Here is a 20,547-nt window from a genome sequence, read left to right as displayed (position 1 = left end):
GAGGGAGGCGGAGCGGGAGCCGCCGCAGCCACCCCGGCCGCCGCCGCCGCCGCCGCCCGCAGGCGCGGGGCCGCTGCGAGTCCTGCCCGGGCTTGAGGGCACGCGGGGCGCCCGGCCATGCCCCGCGGCCGCGGCTGAGCCGGGCGCGGGCCCCCTCCCTCCGGCCGCGTCTGCCGCCGTGCCCCCGCGCTGCCCGCGGCCGGAGTGCCCGGCGCCTCCCGCGCGCCCCTGACCGCGAGCGCGAGCAGTCGCGGCCGCCGAGGCGCGGGTGGTGCCGGCGGCGGCGGCGGCGGCGGCGGGAGCGCGGGGCGGGAGGAGGCGGGGAAGATGGACCCGGCGCCCTCCCTGGGCTGCAGCCTCAAGGATGTGAAGTGGAGCTCGGTGGCCGTTCCGCTCGACCTGCTGGTCAGCACTTACCGGCTGCCCCAGATCGCGCGGCTGGACAGCGGTGAGTCCCGGCCCGGCCGCCGGCGCAGGGCACACCGGCGGGGACCGCAGTCTCGGCGCGGGTGTGCGCGCGGGGCTGGGGGGCGGGCGGGGAGTGGGCTGCACGCCCCGCGCGGTGGCCGGAGCGCCTGCCGCAGCCCCGGCGCCTTGCTCCCAGCTGCCCCCCGCCCCCGCAGCAGCCAGAGATGTGAACATCAGAGCCCTTGCAGTGTAATTAAGAAGGACGCCTTAAGAAAAAAAAAAAAAAAATCAACATTGGGGAAACCTCTGCAGATCGTAATTTTGGAGGCGAGCTGTCCCTCCCCACCCGCCTGCAAGAATTACTCAACCTGGGGAAAGAAACCCTGAAGAGTTATCTTGGGCAACTTTCTTACAAAATCATTGTGCTTCGGGTGGCATCTTTATTTTGGATGCTCTCCTTCCCCCCCCCCCCCCCCAGGAGAACAGCAGATTTAAGAGGAAAAGCTCCTGGGTGACCAGTGAAAGGGATCACATTTCCCAGAGACCTTTTATTACAGCTTGTCTGTTTTGTTTAACTGAACTGAAAGTAATTTGGGGCTGAGTGTAGAAAATGTTTTTTAGCAGAAGTGATGGTATGCTTCAGGTTAATTATTAGCTTAGCACATTTCAAGGCTGGAAAAAAAAAATTTAAGGCTCCAAAACCTGTATTGATTTGGAACCTGAGCTCTGAACTAAGAAATCCCTGTATTTCCTGAAACTGACCACCAGAAACCAACCAAACATCCCCCAGCTGTTGGTTCTGCGGCGTGACATCTGCAAACAAGTGCATAACTGTCCAGCAAGTAGACCCCTTTCAGTTTGAATTGTAACATGTTCGGTGGCGATTTAGGTGTGTTTTGTGTTTTTTTCACAATAACATCAGTTGCTTTGGGCTTCTTGTAATTTCATACTGTCTCCAGAAACATGCTTGCTCTGCCATGGGAGGCACTTGGGCCCAGGCTGGCAGGCAAGCAGATAGAACTGTGGTCACACAGGCCAAGTCAGAAGAGCACTGAGCAGAAAGATGTCATTTCAAGTCACAAGGATTTGGGTTACTCCTTTACTGGAGTACAAGAGTGTGTAATAGGAGATGTATAAATGTCCAAAGACATTTTTATTCTGTTTCTTATCTGTGGGGTTAGATTAGATGTTTGAAGTACTGATGTGAGAAATAAATGCAAGAAAGTTCATGAAAGCAATCTGGGCGTGTTTGGTTGGTCTTGGTAGTGGTGGGAATAAACAAGGAGTTTTCAAACTAGTATTGAAATGCGGACGAACCCAGAAATGACAGGTAGTGTGTTGAGACATTTCTGCTTATAGTGGAGGTGGTTAAGTGTTCCTGGCTTTAATTGTGTTTCTGCAGGTCTGAATATGTGTGTGTGTGTGTGTGTGTGTATGTGTGTATATTCAGTGTTTCATTTCCTCTTCCGCTGTGCAAAATTGTGTATGTTGGAAGGTTTTGAGTCCTCACCTTTTCCGACCTTCTCTCATCACTGCACACTGCCAAAACTTCTTACCTAGGCAGAGAGCATTGATGCATGTGGTATAAAAGTCACCCAAACGCTTCATTAAATTGAAAGTTTAAAGAGGCTGAATGTCAGTTGCAGATAAAACTTTTAGCTTTATTATCTGCTTCCTATCCCTGTCATTCATAAGAAGGATCTGAATCAGCAGTGTACTCATCCCACACTTCTTTTTAAAATTAGGACGTGGGTAGCAAGTCTTAACACTGTGTCCTTTCAAAGCTGTGGAATGGATTTTGATCACTGTGTAGTTCCAGTTCTTTATTGTAAATTTTCACTTATTACCACTTGAGAATCAACAGTGGTACACACAAATCTGGAATCTTAGTCAAATACTGCTTGATACTTTGTTTCTTTCATTTAACAATCCCATCTTAATTTTTTGTTGTTGTTTTTAATAGCTGCATAATATTCCAGGGGATGCCTATCCTGTGTAATCTTGATCCTTGTGGTGGACATCAGCTGTTTCATTTTTTACTATTAGTAGTTGTGATATAATGAAGACCCTTACCCATAAATCTGTTTGTTTGGGTTGGTGTGTATTCCTGCCTTTCTGAATAAGTATGGGAATCTTTTTTGAATCCTTCATGTACATTGTCAGATTGCTTCAGAGTCTAAAGGTGATACTCATTTCAACTACCATGAGAACTGTAGGAGTACCACTCTCCCCACAGCCTGACAATATTAAGTATTCTTTAAAAAACAAAACAAAACTTGGCTGATTCAGTGAGGGGAAGTGTTAGCTTACTAATTAAATTTGTATAGCCTTTCAGAGTCAATCATTGAATTCACAGCAATGTTTAGGACATGTTAAGGACATGTGGCCATATTTATAAAAGCTGTAGGTGAAATCTCAAGTTTTGTGCTCTCCTCATTTTGTGTCTTTTGGCTAGTTTTAGTATTACCAGGTACATTTTACACACACCCCGTACTTAGACATGAAAGGTAGTCATTTTCCAAATCACTTATTTTAAAAGAGACTGGAAAGAAACTGAAAAACATGCCACTAGTTGACATTATGCCAAGAGAGAACTATTGGCTAATTTTAAGTAGCCATTGAAGACCATTAAACACCTAATTTCATACCTGTTGATTATTAAATGCCTACTATGTGCTGTATATTTCTAGGTGCTTGGTGCATGTTGCCTCAAATCCTTGGCACACCATTTTAAGAACTTTGAGAGCCTAAGATTCAGAGAAATTGAGTGACATACTTGGTAAATGTGTGGAGTGGGATTTTCAGCCAACTTTCTGACTCTAAAGAAAGACCTTTTATCTCAAACTTTACCTCCTCATACTAAATGGGAGTAGGTTTAAAGTAGGTCTAATGTCTACTCTAAATAGCCCCACTGTCTCTCTGAGAGCTTGAGGACCGGAAAGTCAATATTTTTCAAACAGTGTAGACACCGAATTAAGTGCTGGCCTCATCCATCATATTTAGCTACTTTCTGCTTCCCAAAGGAGTGGCTGACAAGACGAAAGGGGCAGTGGGGAAGAAGAGAGTACAAAATCAGAAAAAGAAGGAAAAACATGGTATCTGAGGGTTTACGTACGTAGATGTGCCTGTTGAGATTATTCTTCCTTACATTTGCCGTACTTAAAATACTAACTATGCAGTAAAGAACTCTTCAGTTCTTTGCATAATGCATGTTACTCATGAAATGCCAGTCAGATAGACACATTTAATATTGCATCCCCAGTGGTGAAATTTGTCATCGGATGATAAGGGAAATACAAAATGGTGAGCCTTCATGGTACTGCCTCATGAATTTTTGTGGAAAACACAAAGAAAAGTACTCAAGAAGTAGCAGTTCTCCTTAGGGAGTGAGATACAAGCTCATCAGCCAGGGGCTAACCCCATTAACAATGCAGCTGAAATCAGATATTTAACCTGGTCATCAGTCTTAGAAACTGTTGGGTGTAGAATCAGGTTCAACAAATGTGTTTTAGACCAAGGAGAGGGTGGAGCAAATGCTAATCCCAACCCCATCTCCACCCTGTCCTAACTCAAAAGTAGGTTGGTGGGAAATTGCTCATTCTTTATCTCTTCAGTTATTTTGCCTTGGAAAGGCTCCAGTGGTTTAGTCTATAGTAGCTTTTTTCCACCTTTTTTGTTCTTGTAACTCCTAGGAAATCCTGTAGAAGTCTGTACCCTAAGCACATTTTTAAGCCAGTTGCTAAAACTTTTCATCTTGAGTTTAAACAGCTGTAAAGGATGTCATTTTTCAGCATATTATAAATCTTGACCTTTTAAATTGTTACGTCATTGAAAATACTAGGTCTATAATTGATTCCCAGCATCATTCATTTTTTTTTTAATACACGGATAAGTTCTTAAACAGTTAAAATCTTTTATACCTTTTTTCCCCTTAAATTCATATTTCCTTTTATAGGTTTTCCTTCCCCTACAGAATTCTATCCCAATCTAATATATTTTTATGTTTGACAGTGTCTTGTTTGATCACTGTCATTCTTTCTGAATTGAAACCAAGCATTTTGTATTTCTTTTGACTTTAAGGCTCTTGGTATTTGAATATTTCGGGTGGTCTGAAATGAAAAATTAGAAATTACCTGATTTAGAAAAGAAATTGCTATGGGATGCTGAAGACTCACTCCTTTACTCCCATTAGTGTTTTTTATTTGTTTCTTTGTTAGTTGCCTGGAGGTCTTTACACCCTGGGGTAATGCAGTTTAGAAAGAGCTAAAGATGCATTGTTTCCGTAAAGTGGGTGAAGGGTCTTTGTGAGGGGGAGGTGGTGGAGGACAGCTTCCTTTCATCATGGGATGGATGTCCCTCCATCATAGCTGTGATCCCCAGATCAGTTTTTAGACAAGAGAATATTGAGGAGTTGGAGCTCTGGAAATTGACTCCCTTACAGCTCTGATGGGAAATACTGGCTTTGCATCAGACATGTACCCCTGTTCGAAGAGTGCTGGCCTACATCAGTGAAAGATGCGTTAGTTATTGGCCCTGTTTGCTGAAAGTAAGAGGGAAAAAAAGCCTGCATGGAATGACCAGGAGGGAGAAAATGGTGGTAGGAGTTGGAGGCAGCTGCGATGATGGATTGGCAGCAACCTCTCCTTTCCAACTGTGCAGAGGAATCCGAGCTGATGCTGAGGCCCAGGTGTGTTGGCACTGTGGAAACTTGGTCCTTGTTTTGTGCTGAAGTGCCTCTCTGACAACCATGTAAATGCCTCGAAGGCTGGAATAATAGAGACATGAACACTCTGAACGCAGGCTCCATGTGGCTGTTGGCAGATGTCACAGGTGTTCTAGATCTGTGTCTTATTTTTGAAATTAGGTTCTCAGAATCTCCATGATTGATGTGTATATAATTTTTCTCTAAATTAACCTAGTGTAAATCTTATTCCCAAAAGATACGCTTTTCCATGGCTTCATTTCCTCTGACATTCTATGTTGTAAGAGGGTATATATGCCCCAGGTGGGAGAGACAGTAGTTTAAAGGATGCTGGGTTTGAAGCCTAGAGGCTTCTGTTCAGGTTTAGGAGCTGCCGTTTCATAGTTACATGATCTTGGTCAGGTGTCTTTTTTTTTTTTTTTTTAAATTATTTATTTATTTATTTATGATAGTCACAGAGAGAGAGAGTGAGAGAGGCAGAGACACAGGCAGAGGGAGAAGCAGGCTCCATGCACCGGGAGCCCGATGTGGGACTCGATCCCGGGTCTCCAGGATCGCGCCCTGGGCCAAAGGCAGGCGCCAAACCGCTGCGCCACCCAGGGATCCCCTTGGTCAGGTGTCTTAATAACCCCCTTGATTTGTAGTTCTCTCATGCAGAAAAAGATTTACATTATACTGGTCCATGTATCTCCTAGTTATTGATATATTTGTTTATTCAGTCAGCTAATATTTAGTAAGCCCCTGCTATGTGTCAAGCCCTGTTGTAAGTATGGGGAAAATAAAACTGAAGAAGTCAGGAATCTCTGTCCCCATACAGTCTGCATCCTTGTATATCTGCCCACTTTGAGAATTAAATGCAGTAATATATGTGAAATACAGGTGTATTGCAAAATAGCACACATACATAAGATTGAAGTAGTGGAGTTGCAGACCAGTTGAGAGGGATGCTTCAGAGTGTATCAGAAGTGCATTGAATAATACTTTTTTATTTTTTGTGTGGTTAAAGATACTGAGGTAAGTGCTCTGGGTAAGTTGAGTCTTTTTCTTTTTGAGCGTTCCAGATCCGATAATCCACAGGTTATAAAAAAGGTGGTGTAAGGTCTTTATCAGAGAGAATGTGTTATGAACTAACTAACCCAAGATTGGGAAGGAAGTTAGGAAAGATTGATTGATTGATTGATTGATTTATGATAGTCACACAGAGAGAGAGAGAGAGATAGGCAGAGGGAGAAGCAGGCTCCATGCACTGGGAGCCCGACGTAGGATTCGATCCCGGGTCTCCCAGGATCGCGCCCTGGGCCAAAGGCAGGCGCTAAACCGCTGTGTCACCCAGGGATCTCAGGAAAGAAACTTTTAACAATCCAGAATCACATGCAAGTCCGACCAAATAAATGCTACCAAGATACTGGAATCTTTGGTGTTGCTACTTTTACTGGATTGATGATGATTTTCTAAGCACTTACATAACTGTTAGGAAAGGAGTGCCTTGTATCATGTTATATACCAAGTGGGTGATGAAGAAAGCCTCTTCAGTATTCTTTTATATGCCATATTCTTTTACTTTCTTCTGGTTGCCACCTATTCTAATTGGCCATGCCTACAAATTAATGAAAAAAGACTGGGAAAGGACCTTTGGAGGACAATACACAGTGATGTATAAGCATTCAGACCCATAAGACAAGATGTGGACATAGCTATTTCAGTGCTCTTGCTTTTCAAGAAAGGTGGCTCTCTTGAAAGCCATAAGATAATTGGTTGTCTGTAAAAGGAAAACTGGTTTGACCATTGCGATTAACTGTATCATAGTTTGAACAGCATATTGGAGTCTCTTTTGCTCATTTGGCTTCCTTATTGAAATAGAAGTCCTAGTAGGCCAGCTTGTAAACTCGTTTATTTTCAAGATTCCTAAGGTATCTGTCTTTTCACTTCCTGAGCTGCAGTTCTAGGAAGACTCATAAACTCCCTCTGGTCTTTAGCAGGACTATCAATCTTGAGAACACCAGCTATTTGATGTCACTTGAAAAATAACTTTTATTCCTGGTTTATGTATTATTTTGTCATATTGGACAACATAGAAAAGACCAGCTAAAATATTTTAAATCTCATGGGACTTAAGCTGTTTAGAAGACATTTCCATAAGAAGATGCTCCCCTACATCTCAGCTACTCCCACCCCTACTCCTTAGTGGAATAAAAATGTTTACTTGAATTTCAGGTTAAAATTTTACTTAAGGTTTCAGGTTTTTTTTGTTTTGTTTTGTTTTGTTTTGTTTTTGTTTTTTTACTATCTCCCAGTTCTTAGCTTAATGCCTGGCATATAAGAGATATTTCATAAGCAGTTAATAAATGAATCAGCAAATCTCAGGATTAAAAATTTTTGGGTCCAAAATATCTATATTACTAAAGCATCTATGACCTCTGCACATTTGAGATAGAATTTTATTTTGTTTCCACTGTAATAGACATATTCATAAATACAGAAATTAGAACTGAGATAGTCCTAAAATTAGCAATAGGTAAAATAAAGACTTGGTTGATCATCATGATGAAATAATAATTTTTTTAAAGATTTTATTTATTTATTTGAGAGAGAGAGAGAGAGTGAGCAACAGAGGGCACAAGCCGGGGGGAGAGGGAGAGAAGCAGACTCCCTCGCTGAGCAGGACCCCAGGATCGTGATCTGAGGCAAAGGCAGACGCCTAACCAACTGAGCCACCTGGGTGCCCTTGAAATAATGATTCTTAGGATCATTAGTTATTAACATTTTAAATAAATTATTTCTAGAAATTACAACTCCTTTTTAGATTTTTTGCTCTCTTGCTAGTTATTTTGTTCTGAAATTAAGATGCCTCCGGTATATATTACTTCTAGCTATATCATTTTTTTTTAATTTTTAATTTTTATTTATGATAGTCACACAGAGAGAGAGAGGCAGAGACATAGGCAGAGGGAGAAGCAGGCCCCATGCACCGGGAGCCCGATGTGGGATCCGATCCCGGGTCTCCAGGATCGCGCCCTGGGCCAAAGGCAGGCGCCAAACTGCTGCGCCACCCAGGGATCCCTAGCTATATCATTGAAATTTTAATCTTGTTTGGACTAGAATACCATAAATCTTGGGAATTAGTCAACTCTTACACTATAATGAAGAATAGGACTGATGGATAGTCAGCTAACCATTTAACTCTCCAATGTTTTATCTTCTCAGGGTACCAGGGATTTTACTTCTAAGCAAAGTAAGCCACTTGGTTTAAATAGTGTTACAAAACTACAACTGCTAATTTGGTACAGTTGTCATCTTCCTAGAATAGCCCCAAGATTGACTTGAAACTTTAGTGTCTTAATCCCAGACAATGAATTTCCTTTTATGCTCTTGTGGGAGTATTACATGGTGGTAAAAGAAGGAAAAAACAATGTTCCCAAGGCTTTTTCCAGTTTTGTGGATGAATTACTTTGTAATTTAAGGGCAAGTCATTTTAATTGATTCTGCTAATTCTTAAACTTAGTTTGAAGTATTTAAATATCACATTGAATTTAAAATGCAATGCGAAGTCTTATAGTTATGAAAATATTTGTTATTTAGGTTAATATTTGACATCTTCAGTAAGTTATTATAAGTAGGCCTGGTTATAGCTTAGAAGGGAATGTGAATAGCGTTTAAAGTTGTATCCCTGTGAAGGTTTAAAAGAAGTTATGTTCTGTTTGTTTCTCTCCACTAGTAGAGGAAAACTTCCTTGGTCAGATATTTTCTTTTTCAAATATGACAGTTTTCTCAATACCAGACTTTATGATGTTAGAAATGAACATTTGTTCTTGATAATTAGTTCAGATAATTAGTTCACATTGACAGTGTTTTCCTCTTCGCAGGGAACTAGACTCAAATATCTAAAAGTAACCAAGGAGTAAATGTTTACTTTTCTATTTTAATATTCTGTTACCTTGTTGGTAATTAGGAAGCTCTGGTTATAGCAGATTTTGTCATCCATTCAAAAATGGATTAGTGAAATGCTTCAGGAAAGCCCTTGTGTAACTTCAGGACCTCCATCCCTGCAGGTGTTATACTCCTGACTGATACTCACTTTGAATTGCCTCTTTCTTCCTTTAGCAGCAACAAGCGAGCAAAAGGTGGTTGGAATCCAAGAACTCCATTCTCTGGAAGCAAAGCATTCATTTCATTGTCCTTGCCGGTCCTCAGAAAGCTTATGCTTGAGATCTTTTAGTCTGTTTCAGGTTAACAGTTGAATTAATGCAAGGTCCATTTTTACCTGGAACCACTGACCCACAAAATCAATCAAGCACCAGACCCAAGTTAAAAACAGTTTAATTAGTTGTGTCTAAAGAGAGAGAGTTCTAGAAGATATGGATTATCTACTTAAAAATAAGTAAGTAATGTGAGGCTTTTTACAGATACTCTGCTGGGTTTTTTTCCCCCCTCCTGTTTATTTTGATTCCATCTTTTGGGAGAAAGGAGAGCTGCTGAGAATAGACAAGATCAGAAGAAATTTTCCCAAGCTTATCATGGCCAGGTACATCAGTTAGGGTTAATTTTAGTCATGTATAACAGGAAAAAAAATAGATATTTTTATACAACATGGAGATTTCTTTCTTTTCATATAAGAGGAGTCTGAAGGTGTATATTCCAGGATAGATAGGGCAGATCCAGAGTCAAGGATCCAGGCTCCTCGCGTCTTCCTGCTCTTTATCCTTAGGAGATGGTTTTTACTTCCTGGTCCTCAGTGGCTGCTGAAGCTCTAGCCATCATGTCTGCATCTCATACAGCAGGAAGGATAAAAGGGTATGCCTGGGCAGCCCCTGTGGTACAGCGGTTTAGCGCTGCCTATAGCCCAGGGTGTGATCCTGGAGACCCTGGATCGAGTCCCACGTTGGGCTCTCTGCCTGTCTGTGAGTAAATAAATGAAATCTTAAAAAAAAAAAAAAAAAAGGTATGCCTTACCACCAGTCCCAACACAGCACTTCACTGGCTTCTCACTGTCAGGACTTCCCCCTTGATAGGCAGGAAAGTAAGGAGCTGAAGTCTTGACACAATACCCGGTGGTTCTCGCTACAGGAGAGGGGAGCATTGGGGATTGGGAGCTGTTTAGCAGTCTCTGCCACTTGGATTTGTGCTTAGATGCTTTTTCTTCACCTTTTTTCCTACACAGAACTTACCAAATAACCATACATTTGGCCCTAATTCCTTAACATCTTCTTTTTCTTCTTTTTAAAAATATTTTATTTATTCTTGAGAGACACAGAGAGAGAGAGAGGCAGAGACATAGGCAGAGGAGAAGCAGGCTCCTTGCAAGGAGCCTGATGTGGGACTCTATCCTGGACCCTGGGATCATGCCCTGAGCCAAAGGCAGATACTCAACCGCTGAGCCACCCAGGTGTCCATTCTTAACATCTTCTTGTTCAGGTTTTTCTTAGCTCAGATAGTATGAATCTCTTGCTCCAGCTTTTCTCTTCATCCTTGAACATGAACTAAAACCTTAAAGTAGTTCCATTTAAAGGCCCTCTATTAGATGTGAAAGTACTGTATAAGTAAATCATGAAAAGTTGTGTACTTATAAAAAATTGTTACAAGACACTCCTCACATTCTTTTATGGCTTGTATGCTTTTCAGACTTTTTCTCTGATCTTATGCACCCAATGGAATAGTTAGTTGTCCAGTTGTTTAAAGATGCTTTCTCCCTCCCCCTCCACTACTTTATTCCTTTTGCCAGAAAGGCTTGGTAGTTATGTTTTAAAAAGATATGTACTCTTTTCTTTCAGATATCATTATTGAGAATTTGGAAAATAGAGACCAGAAAATGACAAAAATGAGTATCACTTTTAATTCCAGAAGTATGTAACTTATTATATAACCATTATTAACATTTTCCTATTATGCAGGCATGTAGAATATAAAGGTGGGGGAAAAAACGTGGGGCCACAACGTATAAAACTGCATTTTCTTTTTTTTTTTTTTTAAGATTTTATTTATTTATTCATGGGAAACACAGAGAGAGAGAGTCAGAGACACAGGCAGAGGGAGAAGCAGGCTCTATGCAGGGAGCCTGAAGTGGGACTTGATCCCAGGATCACGCCCTGGGCTGAAGGCAGGCGCTAAACCGCTGAGCCACCTGGGCATCCTAAAACTGCATTTTCAATTTCACATTAGCTCATGAGTATTTTCCTTCTTTCTTAGTATCCCTTGAAAATAAAATTGTTATGACTGAATGGGATTCTGTTATTAGCAATAAATCGTTATATTTACCTGACCATGTTTTAGTTGTTAGTTGTTAGATATTTGGTTGTTTTGAGTGTCATGTTTTCAAGGGTATCTTTGTAACTGAGTTGGTCAGTTTTGTATCATTTTATTATTTTGGGTTCCTGGAAATGGAATTATTATTCAGAATTTATTATTTTTAGATGGTTGATATGTGTTGCTAAATTGTATCCAGGAAAAGTTTGTACCATTATTGGTGAATGGGTAAGCTTAACACTTTGCATGTTATTGAATATCATAGTTATTTCTTAGCCTTTGCCAATTTAGATAATTTAAAAATTGGCACTTTTTCTAATTTATGTTTCTTTGATTACTAGTAGAATATCACCGGTAATTTTATCATATTGCTTTTGTGAACTTTAGGAGCTCTTTGTTCTTTTTTTTTTTTGCTAGGTTTTTCAAAGCTGTAATAAAAATCAAAATCCTAGCATTCTTTTCTTGGTTTTCAGCAGAGTGTTTATATAAATAATCTCCAGGTTTCATGTGGGTTTAATTACTTTTTAAAACATCCCTTCTATTTTTCTTGATGTTCGTAAATAGATAATTACCTCTTCCTGCAACTGGATAATTGTGATTACTTTTCTTTACCTGACTATTGGTTTTAAGTGTTAGGTTCATTGTTGCATTGTGGCCAGTCCTCTGAAGAAGGAATACTCTTTTATTGCATAAAATAAAATAATCTCATGAAAGTCTTGGTAAAACCATGCTGTGTATTCATGACGTGAATTCAAGTCATGGAGAGAGGACCCCACAGATACTTTGTTGTTGGTAAAATTTCTGTGCATTGCATGAAACTAAGCTGACAGATAAGGTTCATCACTGTTGGGTTTTCAGGGCTAAGAATAAGTTGACAGGTTTACTACATTTGGGGCAATTGGAGTTTTCTATTCTCTGTTTTACAAAAGGTTGACCACAGCAACGTGAGAGCCTGTTGAAGCTTAGAACCTGAGTGCTAATGTGAGAGAATCAATAATAGAGATTCACAGACAATTTCCAGACACTGAGGCGAAAAGCAGATGTGATGGCTTGAATGCCATTTCATTTCTTCTGTTGAATATCTGTGTCAATGTTACCTTTAGTGTGATGTCTAAGAAGCGGGAACCACAGATAAGAGAAAAAGCTCAGTTTAATTCTCTATGTATAGGCAATGATTGATGGGGGGAATAAAATGTGTATCTCTTTACCAACTTGGCACAGAGGATTCTCTGAATAGTTCTATTTATCAGTGGGTTGAGGTGACAGTTGCTAAAAGTGAAGTATAAGATGACTTTAAGATTATATATTACTGCCAAAGAAGAAGCCTCAGATTAACTTTACAGTAGATCAAGTGGTTTATGAATTGTTTTCACCCCTCCCCCTAGTCTTTTCTCTCTCTCTTTCTTTCTCTCTCTCTCTCTCTCTCCCTCACCCCCCTCACTCACTCACTCTCTCTTCTTTAAAGATTTATTTATTTGAGACAGGGAGACAGAGAGAACGTGGGAGGAGGGGCAGAAGGAGAGAGGGAATCCCAAGCAGACTCCCCACTGAGTGCAGAGCCCCACGGGGCAGTGGGGGGTTGAATCTCACCACCCTGAGATGATGACTTGAGATGAAACCAAGAGTTGGGTGCTTAACCCACTGAGCCACCCAGATGCCCCACTCTTTTTCTTGAGTCAGTTGGGAAGATATCAATTTGAGTAGACTCTATATAATTGAATCCTGTGTGATAGATACTATAGGAGTTTTATGCAAATAAGTGGAGACCAGAAAGAAGAGAAGAGGGGGGAAATACATGAACTAAGGGGGGAAATACATGAACTAAGTATAAATATCTAGTTTCTAAATTGTCACAGTGAAATAAAACTTCATTTCCCTTGACAATTAACATCCATTATAAAGAATTTGAATACATAAAAATATTTAAAAACTGAAGATAATCTGAAGTCCTTCCACCTTGAGATAACTCACTGTCAACATTTTGGTGACTGTCTTTCTCATGTATCCTCTAGACATACATACACATACATATACATACTCTTAAATTTTACATGAACAAGACATTTTAGGTGTCGTTTGATTTTTCCCTTCACATCAATTCCCATTCCTCCAACCCAACCCTGCCTACTCACTCAACCCACTTTAATCAGTGTATATCTTTCCTGTTTTCTCTCTACTCACATAATGCCACATTGACCCAGATGCACATACAAAGATATATACTGAAACAGCAATCTGTCATTGCTTTATAAAAATGGTTTTATATTATACATATTTTTGGCCTTTTGCTTATATCTCATGCGAATTTTTCTGAATCATCTGGTGTAAAACAAATTTATTCTTTTTTTCACAGTTGCATACTATTCCACAGCATGGAACTACTCCTTTTTCTATTGATTGGTGTTCAATTTGTTTCTAAGTATTAACCTTCTTTGAAGTATACTTCACTAAACCTCCATATATGTAAGTCATTTTGTTCATTGTTTTTTTTTTTTAAAGATTTTATTTATTTATTAGAGACACATGGGGAGAGAGAGAGAGAGAGAAGCAGAGGGAGAAGCAGGCTCCATGCAGGGAGCCTGACCTGGGACTCGATCCCAGGTCTCCAGGATCATGCCCTGGGCTGAAGGTGGCACTAAACCGCTAAGCCACCAGGGCTGCCCAATTTGCTCATTGTTAATAAAGAAGTCTGAGATATCTATCTCCTATCTTTTATTTCTTTCCCCCAAAACATCTTCGATGGCACTGTCTTACTGATTCTCTTAATTACACATGCAGAGATCAAAATTAATTTTTTTTAGGAAAAATATAGGGGAAAGTGGGTCTTCCATCCCAATATCACAGTTCACAGAAGTGGAGTTGATTTAATAGATGTTGCCAAAAAGCTATCCAGAAAGGCTGGAATAATTTGCATTTCTGTCACTGATGTATGAGAATACCAGTTCTCCAAATGTATGTCAACATTAGCTATTATAAAGTTTTAAAAAAATATTTGCCAGCCTAATGGATACAAAATGAGATCTTATTGCTATGTTAATTTGTATTTCCCTATTAGTGATTTTGTGCCCTTTTTATATGATTGGGTAATACTTAGAATGCTCTTTTGCAAATTGAAGTCATACTTTTTGCTGGTTTTTCTGTTGTTGACTCATTCTTGCCAATTTCTAGATGCTAATTTGTGTATTATAGTGATATTTTCCATATTTACATTTATGTATTGACTTTTTTAATCTTGTATTTATCAATTTCAGAGTTTTCTAAAATTTTCTAATTTTATCCATTTCAGAGTTTATTTTTTATTTTTTTATTTTTTAATTTTTATTTATTTATGATAGTCACAGAGAGAGAGAGAGAGAGAGAGAGAGAGAGAGAGAGGCAGAGACATAGGCAGAGGGAGAAGCAGGCTTCATGCACCGGGAGCCCAACATGGGATTCGATCCCAGGATCGCGCCCTGGGCCAAAGGCAGGCGCCAAACCGCTGCGCCACCCAGGGATCCCCCATTTCAGAGTTTAAAGACAGACAAGCCTTTTTCTTGTGATTTGCTCTTGGCTAATTTCTTAGCTAAGAAAGATGTTCCTGAGCCCTAGAATGTAGTCTCTTAGATATTCTAGGAAGATTTACAATTTTTTAATTTAAGTCTTTAATCTGTCTGGAATTAATTTTTGCATATGAGGTAAGATTTTTATTTTTTTCCAGACTTGTTATGCCAGCCTATTTACTCAAAAGTTTGCTTAGCTACTGAATTGAACTATCTTTGTCAAATTTATTTTGCTCTTTAAAAGTAGAAAAAATACATTTCAACTGCACCTGTCTTTCAGGGAATGCATTGGTCTAAGAATACTTGCAGTTAATGAAATCTGCAAGCAGTCCTTTATTCCTCAAAGAAGAGAAGTGGCTAGGGCCACCCCAGTCTTGACTTACCCTTCTTTTCCAGAGGCTGTGGGAGGCCTAAGATTTGTTTTTCTAAGGAAAATTTTAATTCATTTTAAAGCTAGCACTACCCTGATGAGGCTGGGAAATGATAGTAACTTGTTAAATGCCTTCTGGAATATAGTCCAGATGCTTTGGCAATAAGTTTTCTCCGGGGAAGAATCTGTTTTAAAATGATACTTTACTAAGCTGCTGTGTGTGTGTGTGTGTGTGTGTGTGTGTGTGTGTATGTGTATGAGAGAGAGAGAGAGAGAGAGAGATTGGAGAGAGAGGCAGAGAATGTGCCTTTCAGAACTTAAGCATTTGTAAGTTGCACTCAACTTCAGACTACTTAATTAATAGGAAGTGTATTCCCTCCATTATTTTTTGGATGAGGGGCACACTTTCACACACCATTCTTTTTTTTATTTTTATTTTATTTTTAAGATTTTATTTTTTATTTTTTTATTTTATTTTTTAAATTTTTATTTATTTATGATAGCCACACAGAGAGAGAGAGAGAGAGAGAGAGAGGCAGAGACACAGGCAGAGGGAGAAGCAGGCTCCATGTACCGGGAGCCCGATGTGGGATTTGATCCCGGGTCTCCAGGATCGCGCCCTGGGCCAAAGGCAGGCGCCAAACCGCTGCACCACCCAGGGATCCCACTTCTCTTTTTAGATATGTCTTTCTAAGCCATCTGAGAATAGGCGTCTTGTCTTTTCTTCCCATTGTACATTTCACAGGGTGTAGTAGGATTCTGACACAGAGTTTTTCGGATACCCCAGCTTATCCCTAAAGAATTTCAAGCCCTGCCACTACACACACAGGTACCTCCACTCTGTTCTTCACCTTCTGACCTTTTAGCAAGTTCTGGGCAAGGGAGGAATGATAATTCCAGCAGCCACTCCTTTCTACTTCAGTTCAAGGGTTTTAGAGTTCTTTCCCAATCTCTGACTTCTCAAATTATCTCTAAGCTTAGAAGAGACTCAACATGTGAAGATATGTCTTATTTTAGGGCTTACTGAATTATATTTACATACATTAACCTCATGGAAAGAAGGAGAAAAATATTCTGAGTCTGCGTGAAGCCAGCTCAGCATTGAAATTTTGCTAGAAGAACTTGAGATTTGGTAATATTATTTAGTCAAAGGCTGTATAATTTCTTCTGATGTGTTGTGAGAATGTATTTGAAAATGGAAATGGACATATTTCACTAATTCTAAAGTGTGTATTTGAATAGCCCTGAAATTGGGATGCATCTTATCATTAATAGCATGTCATAGTTTAATCAGCCATGTTTATTCTTTCTTGATTGTTGTGAAGTAACGACTGTATTACAAGTGATGGCGTCCTTAATTTTGTGAACTATGGTAGTTCCATGGAGTATCTGTGAGTCAGATAATTTAAAGTGCAGAAGACACATGTGAAACAAAGACTTTTAGTGGGTATGGGAGATAATGTAAACTGAGAATCAAGGAATGTTCTCTGAACTGTCCATCTCTAATTAAGAAAATATCAGGGCTACATTTAACATTTAACAATGGATAAGGCAAGGTTCCCTGTTCTATACAACCATGGTATGATTTTCCCTCATACTACATTTTCAGTTAAAATAACCTGAGAGTGAGCACTGGGTGTTATGTGTTGGCAAATTGAATTTAAATTAAAAAAATAACTTGATTTCCTTTATAAAACAATTTTATTTATTTATTTATTTATTTGCAAGAGGGAAGGCATGAGTGGAGAGAGGGAGAGGGAGAAGCCAACTCCCAACAGGGGGCCCAATGTGAGGCTCAATCCCAGGATCCTGAGATCATGACCTGAGCCAAAGGCAGATGCTTAACTGACTGAGCCACCCAGGCACCCCCAAAATATCTTGATTTTTATATACCCTACCATACTGTATACTCTGTGAGGGCAGGGACTGCCTTTTGTATTCATCATGGTGTTCCCAGCAGTTTCCAAACTGTCACCTTGGCAACATGTACATGTTCAGTAGAGCCTGGTTTAAGGGCTGTTCTTTGGCACAATCTTCAACACACACACATACACACTCAGATATCCACAGTATAGTGGGTTGTGTGGTGGCTTCCAAAAAGATGTGTCCATGTCCAAATAATTGTAAGTTATTTGTTGTCTTATTTGGAAAAGGAGTCTTTGCAGATGGAATTAGAGTCTTGAGATCATCCAGAATTACCTGAGTGGGCTCCAGTGACAAGTGCCATTCCAAGAGGAGAAAGATAGAGGGAGACTTGAGACAGAAGAGGAGGAGGCAGAGGCTGGAGTGATATAGCCACAAACCAAGATTGCCTGAACCTATAAGAAGCTGAAAGAGGCAGGGAATAGAATCTCCCCTAGAGCCTTTCAAGGAAGTGTAGACCTGCCAACAGTTTGATTTTGGACTCTAGGCCTCCAGAACTGTGAGAGTATAAATTTCTGTTGTTTTAAGCCACTCAATTTCTGAAAATTTATTATGGCAACCATAAGAAACTACTACACATACATATATACACACATGCACGAAAAGACACACATATATAAATACACACAATTTTTACTGACCTGTAGTTTTAAAAAATGACAGATAATCTTTTAAAATTAGAAGTTACAAATATATAACCTTTTTTTCTAAATTTTCAAAATAATAGAATTCACCCTAGCCGCCATCAGAACGCTGCTGCATTCTGTGGGACTATGGAATGTGGTTTTTACAATGGTATTCATTTAACAACTGTGGATCCCATGCCTGTTGTCTTACAAGCATCCTTCTAAGTGCTGGGAACACACAGGTGAATAAATGTAGTCCTGATAATGGAGTTCAGAGGCTCACTGGGAGCATATTTATTGACTATTATTTGACTTAGGGTATTGTCTATTCTTAGACAACTATTAACATGTAGTAAGCATAGAAATGCTTCATTCTATGAGGTCAGCTTAATATTGCCAAGAGCTCTTGAGGAAAGTTTCACAGAAAATGTTGACTACAGAGCTAGTCCCTGAAGAGTGAGTAGAGTTTTGATGGGTTTGGAAGAGGGAGAATGCTGTTTTTTTTTTAATATTTTATTTATTTATTCATGAGAGACACACACAGAGACAGAGACACAGGCAGAGGGAGAAGCAGGCTCCATGCAGGGATCCCGACGTGGGACTCGATCCCAGGTCTCCAGGGTCACGTCCTGGGCTGAAGGCGGTGCTAAAGCGCTGGGCCACCCGGGCTGCCCTGGAATGCTGTTTCTAACAGAGGTTAGGAACGTCCTGAACAGAAGCAGCTGATGGAGGGTGATAGGAGATGAGGCCCCAAAGGCAAGTTGGAAGCAGATTTTGAAGAGCTGCAACATGTTGAAGTTGGACCTTTATCTTGTGGCTAAACTGGTGGCTCTTAGCCTTTTGCCCCCCTTCCAGGACACAGATAACAGAAGGTGTTAGGACAGAATACAGGCATAGCTTGGAGATACAGCAGGTTTGGTTCCAGAGCACCACAATAAAGTGAGTATCACCATAAAGCAAGGGAAATGAATTTTTTGCTTTCCCAGTATAAATAAAAGTTATTATTTATGCTACACTGTAGTCTCTTAAGTGTGTAATATCATTATGTCCAGAAAATGTACATACCTTAATTACAAAGTGCTTTTTTCCAAAAAAATGCTAACCATCATCTGAGCTTTGAAAGAGTCATATCATTGATCACAGATAACCATAACAAATATAACAATGAAAAGATTAAATATTGTGGAAATTACCAAACTATGACACAGAGACACAAAGTGCGCCTATGCTTTTGGAAAAATCGTGCCAGTAGACATGTTCAATGCAGACTTACCACAAACTTTCAATTTGTAAAAAATAAATAAATAAATAAATAAATAAAATAAAAAATAAAAATAAAAAAAATTAAAAAAAGGCAGTATCTGCAAAGCATAATAACCCATAGTGCAATAAAACTAGCTTTGCCTGTAGACTGCCACAAAATCCATTCGAGTCCCAAATTTTGATGAACTCCAACATAAAAATTAGTAAATCACGAACTACAATAATATGTATTCTAATAACATGTAAGCTACTAATGTCATTAGCAGTCTCCAGGGAGACTCAATGTAGAATTGTGGGCTTTGTGCACTTCCTTGCCTCCTCAACTCCATCCCTTTTTCTTTCTCTTAACATTTTTTAGAATTCGAGTGAGTCAGGGCTCCTGGGTGGCTCAGTCTATTGAGTGTCTAACTCTTGATTTTAGCTCAGATCATGATCTTAGGGTTGTGAGATGGAGCCCCACATCTGGCTCCACACTGGGCATGGAGTTTGCTTGGGACTCTCTCTCCCTCTCCCTCTGCCCACCCCCACACTGTGTCTCTGTCTTTAAAAAATTTTTTTGAAAATTGAGTCAAATTTTCACAGAGTAACTTGAGTGCACCCTAGTTTTTATTTCAAGAATAAATTAGAGGTGAGATGCCTGGGTAGCTCTGTAGTTGAGCATCTGTCTTGGGCTCAGGGTGTGATCCTGGGATCAAGTCCCACATCTGACCCCCCCGCAGGGAACTTGCTTCTCCCTCTTCCTATGTCTCTGCCTCTCTCTGTGTCTCTCATGAATAAATAAATAAATAATCTTAAAAAAAATAAATTAGGGGTGCCTGGTTGGTTCAGTAGGTTAAGCATCCAACTCTTGGTTTCAGGTCAGGTCATGATCTCAGGGTCCTCGGATTGAGCCGCCCCCATGCACTCAGTGGGGAATCTGCTTCTCCTCTTCCCCTCCTTCTGGCCCTCTCCCTACTCATGTGCCCACACACTCTCTCTCTCAAATAAATAAATCTTTAAAAAAGAATAAATTATCTAAAGAACTTTAATATTTTATTAAATACTAATATTGAACAACACATTCTACAACTAGCTATGTCATCGTATCTCAGTCTGAAGATCATTGTTAGGCAAATGACTCATCGTTGTTCCCAGAGTACCAAGCACAGTGCTTGTTTATAAAAGTGCTCCTCAAGTGTTTGTTAATATGAGGAGTGGGAAAATGTCGAAGGACTTTCAGTATGGGGAGCACCCCATAACATTTAATTTCTAAAAGGATCATTGTGGTGCCATTTTGGAAGATCATTTAGAGCAGGAAAAGTTTAGAATACTAGAATGACAATATTTGGGAGCTCTAGGGTTATAATCAAGGAGAAAGGTGGCCTCTAGCCAAAACTAGTTAAGTGGGAATATAGAGGAGGGGGTAAATTGGAACTATTTCAAAGGTGAGATTTCTAGGACTTAATGTTTGGATATGGGCTATGAGGAAGAAGGAAG

The 20,547-nt window shown here is 39.9% G+C and overlaps 1 protein-coding gene across 2 annotated transcripts in view; it reads left to right on the top strand.

Annotated features, from left to right (window-relative positions):
- The first annotated feature begins 215 nt into the window (after positions 1-215).
- GAREM1 (GRB2 associated regulator of MAPK1 subtype 1) overlaps positions 216-20,547 on the top strand; it is a 208,741-nt gene continuing 188,409 nt past the window's right edge. For both annotated transcript variants that reach the window (XM_041744753.1, XM_041744745.1), the window contains exon 1: positions 216-448. In XM_041744753.1, coding sequence (XP_041600687.1) covers positions 328-448 — 121 coding nt within the window. In that variant the 5' untranslated portion in view covers positions 216-327. The remainder of the gene's footprint in view (positions 449-20,547) is intronic.

Source organism: Vulpes lagopus, chromosome 1 (assembly GCF_018345385.1).
Source record: "Vulpes lagopus strain Blue_001 chromosome 1, ASM1834538v1, whole genome shotgun sequence".
NCBI classification, from domain to species: domain Eukaryota; kingdom Metazoa; phylum Chordata; class Mammalia; order Carnivora; family Canidae; genus Vulpes; species Vulpes lagopus.
This window is presented reverse-complemented; position numbering and strand designations above follow the sequence as displayed.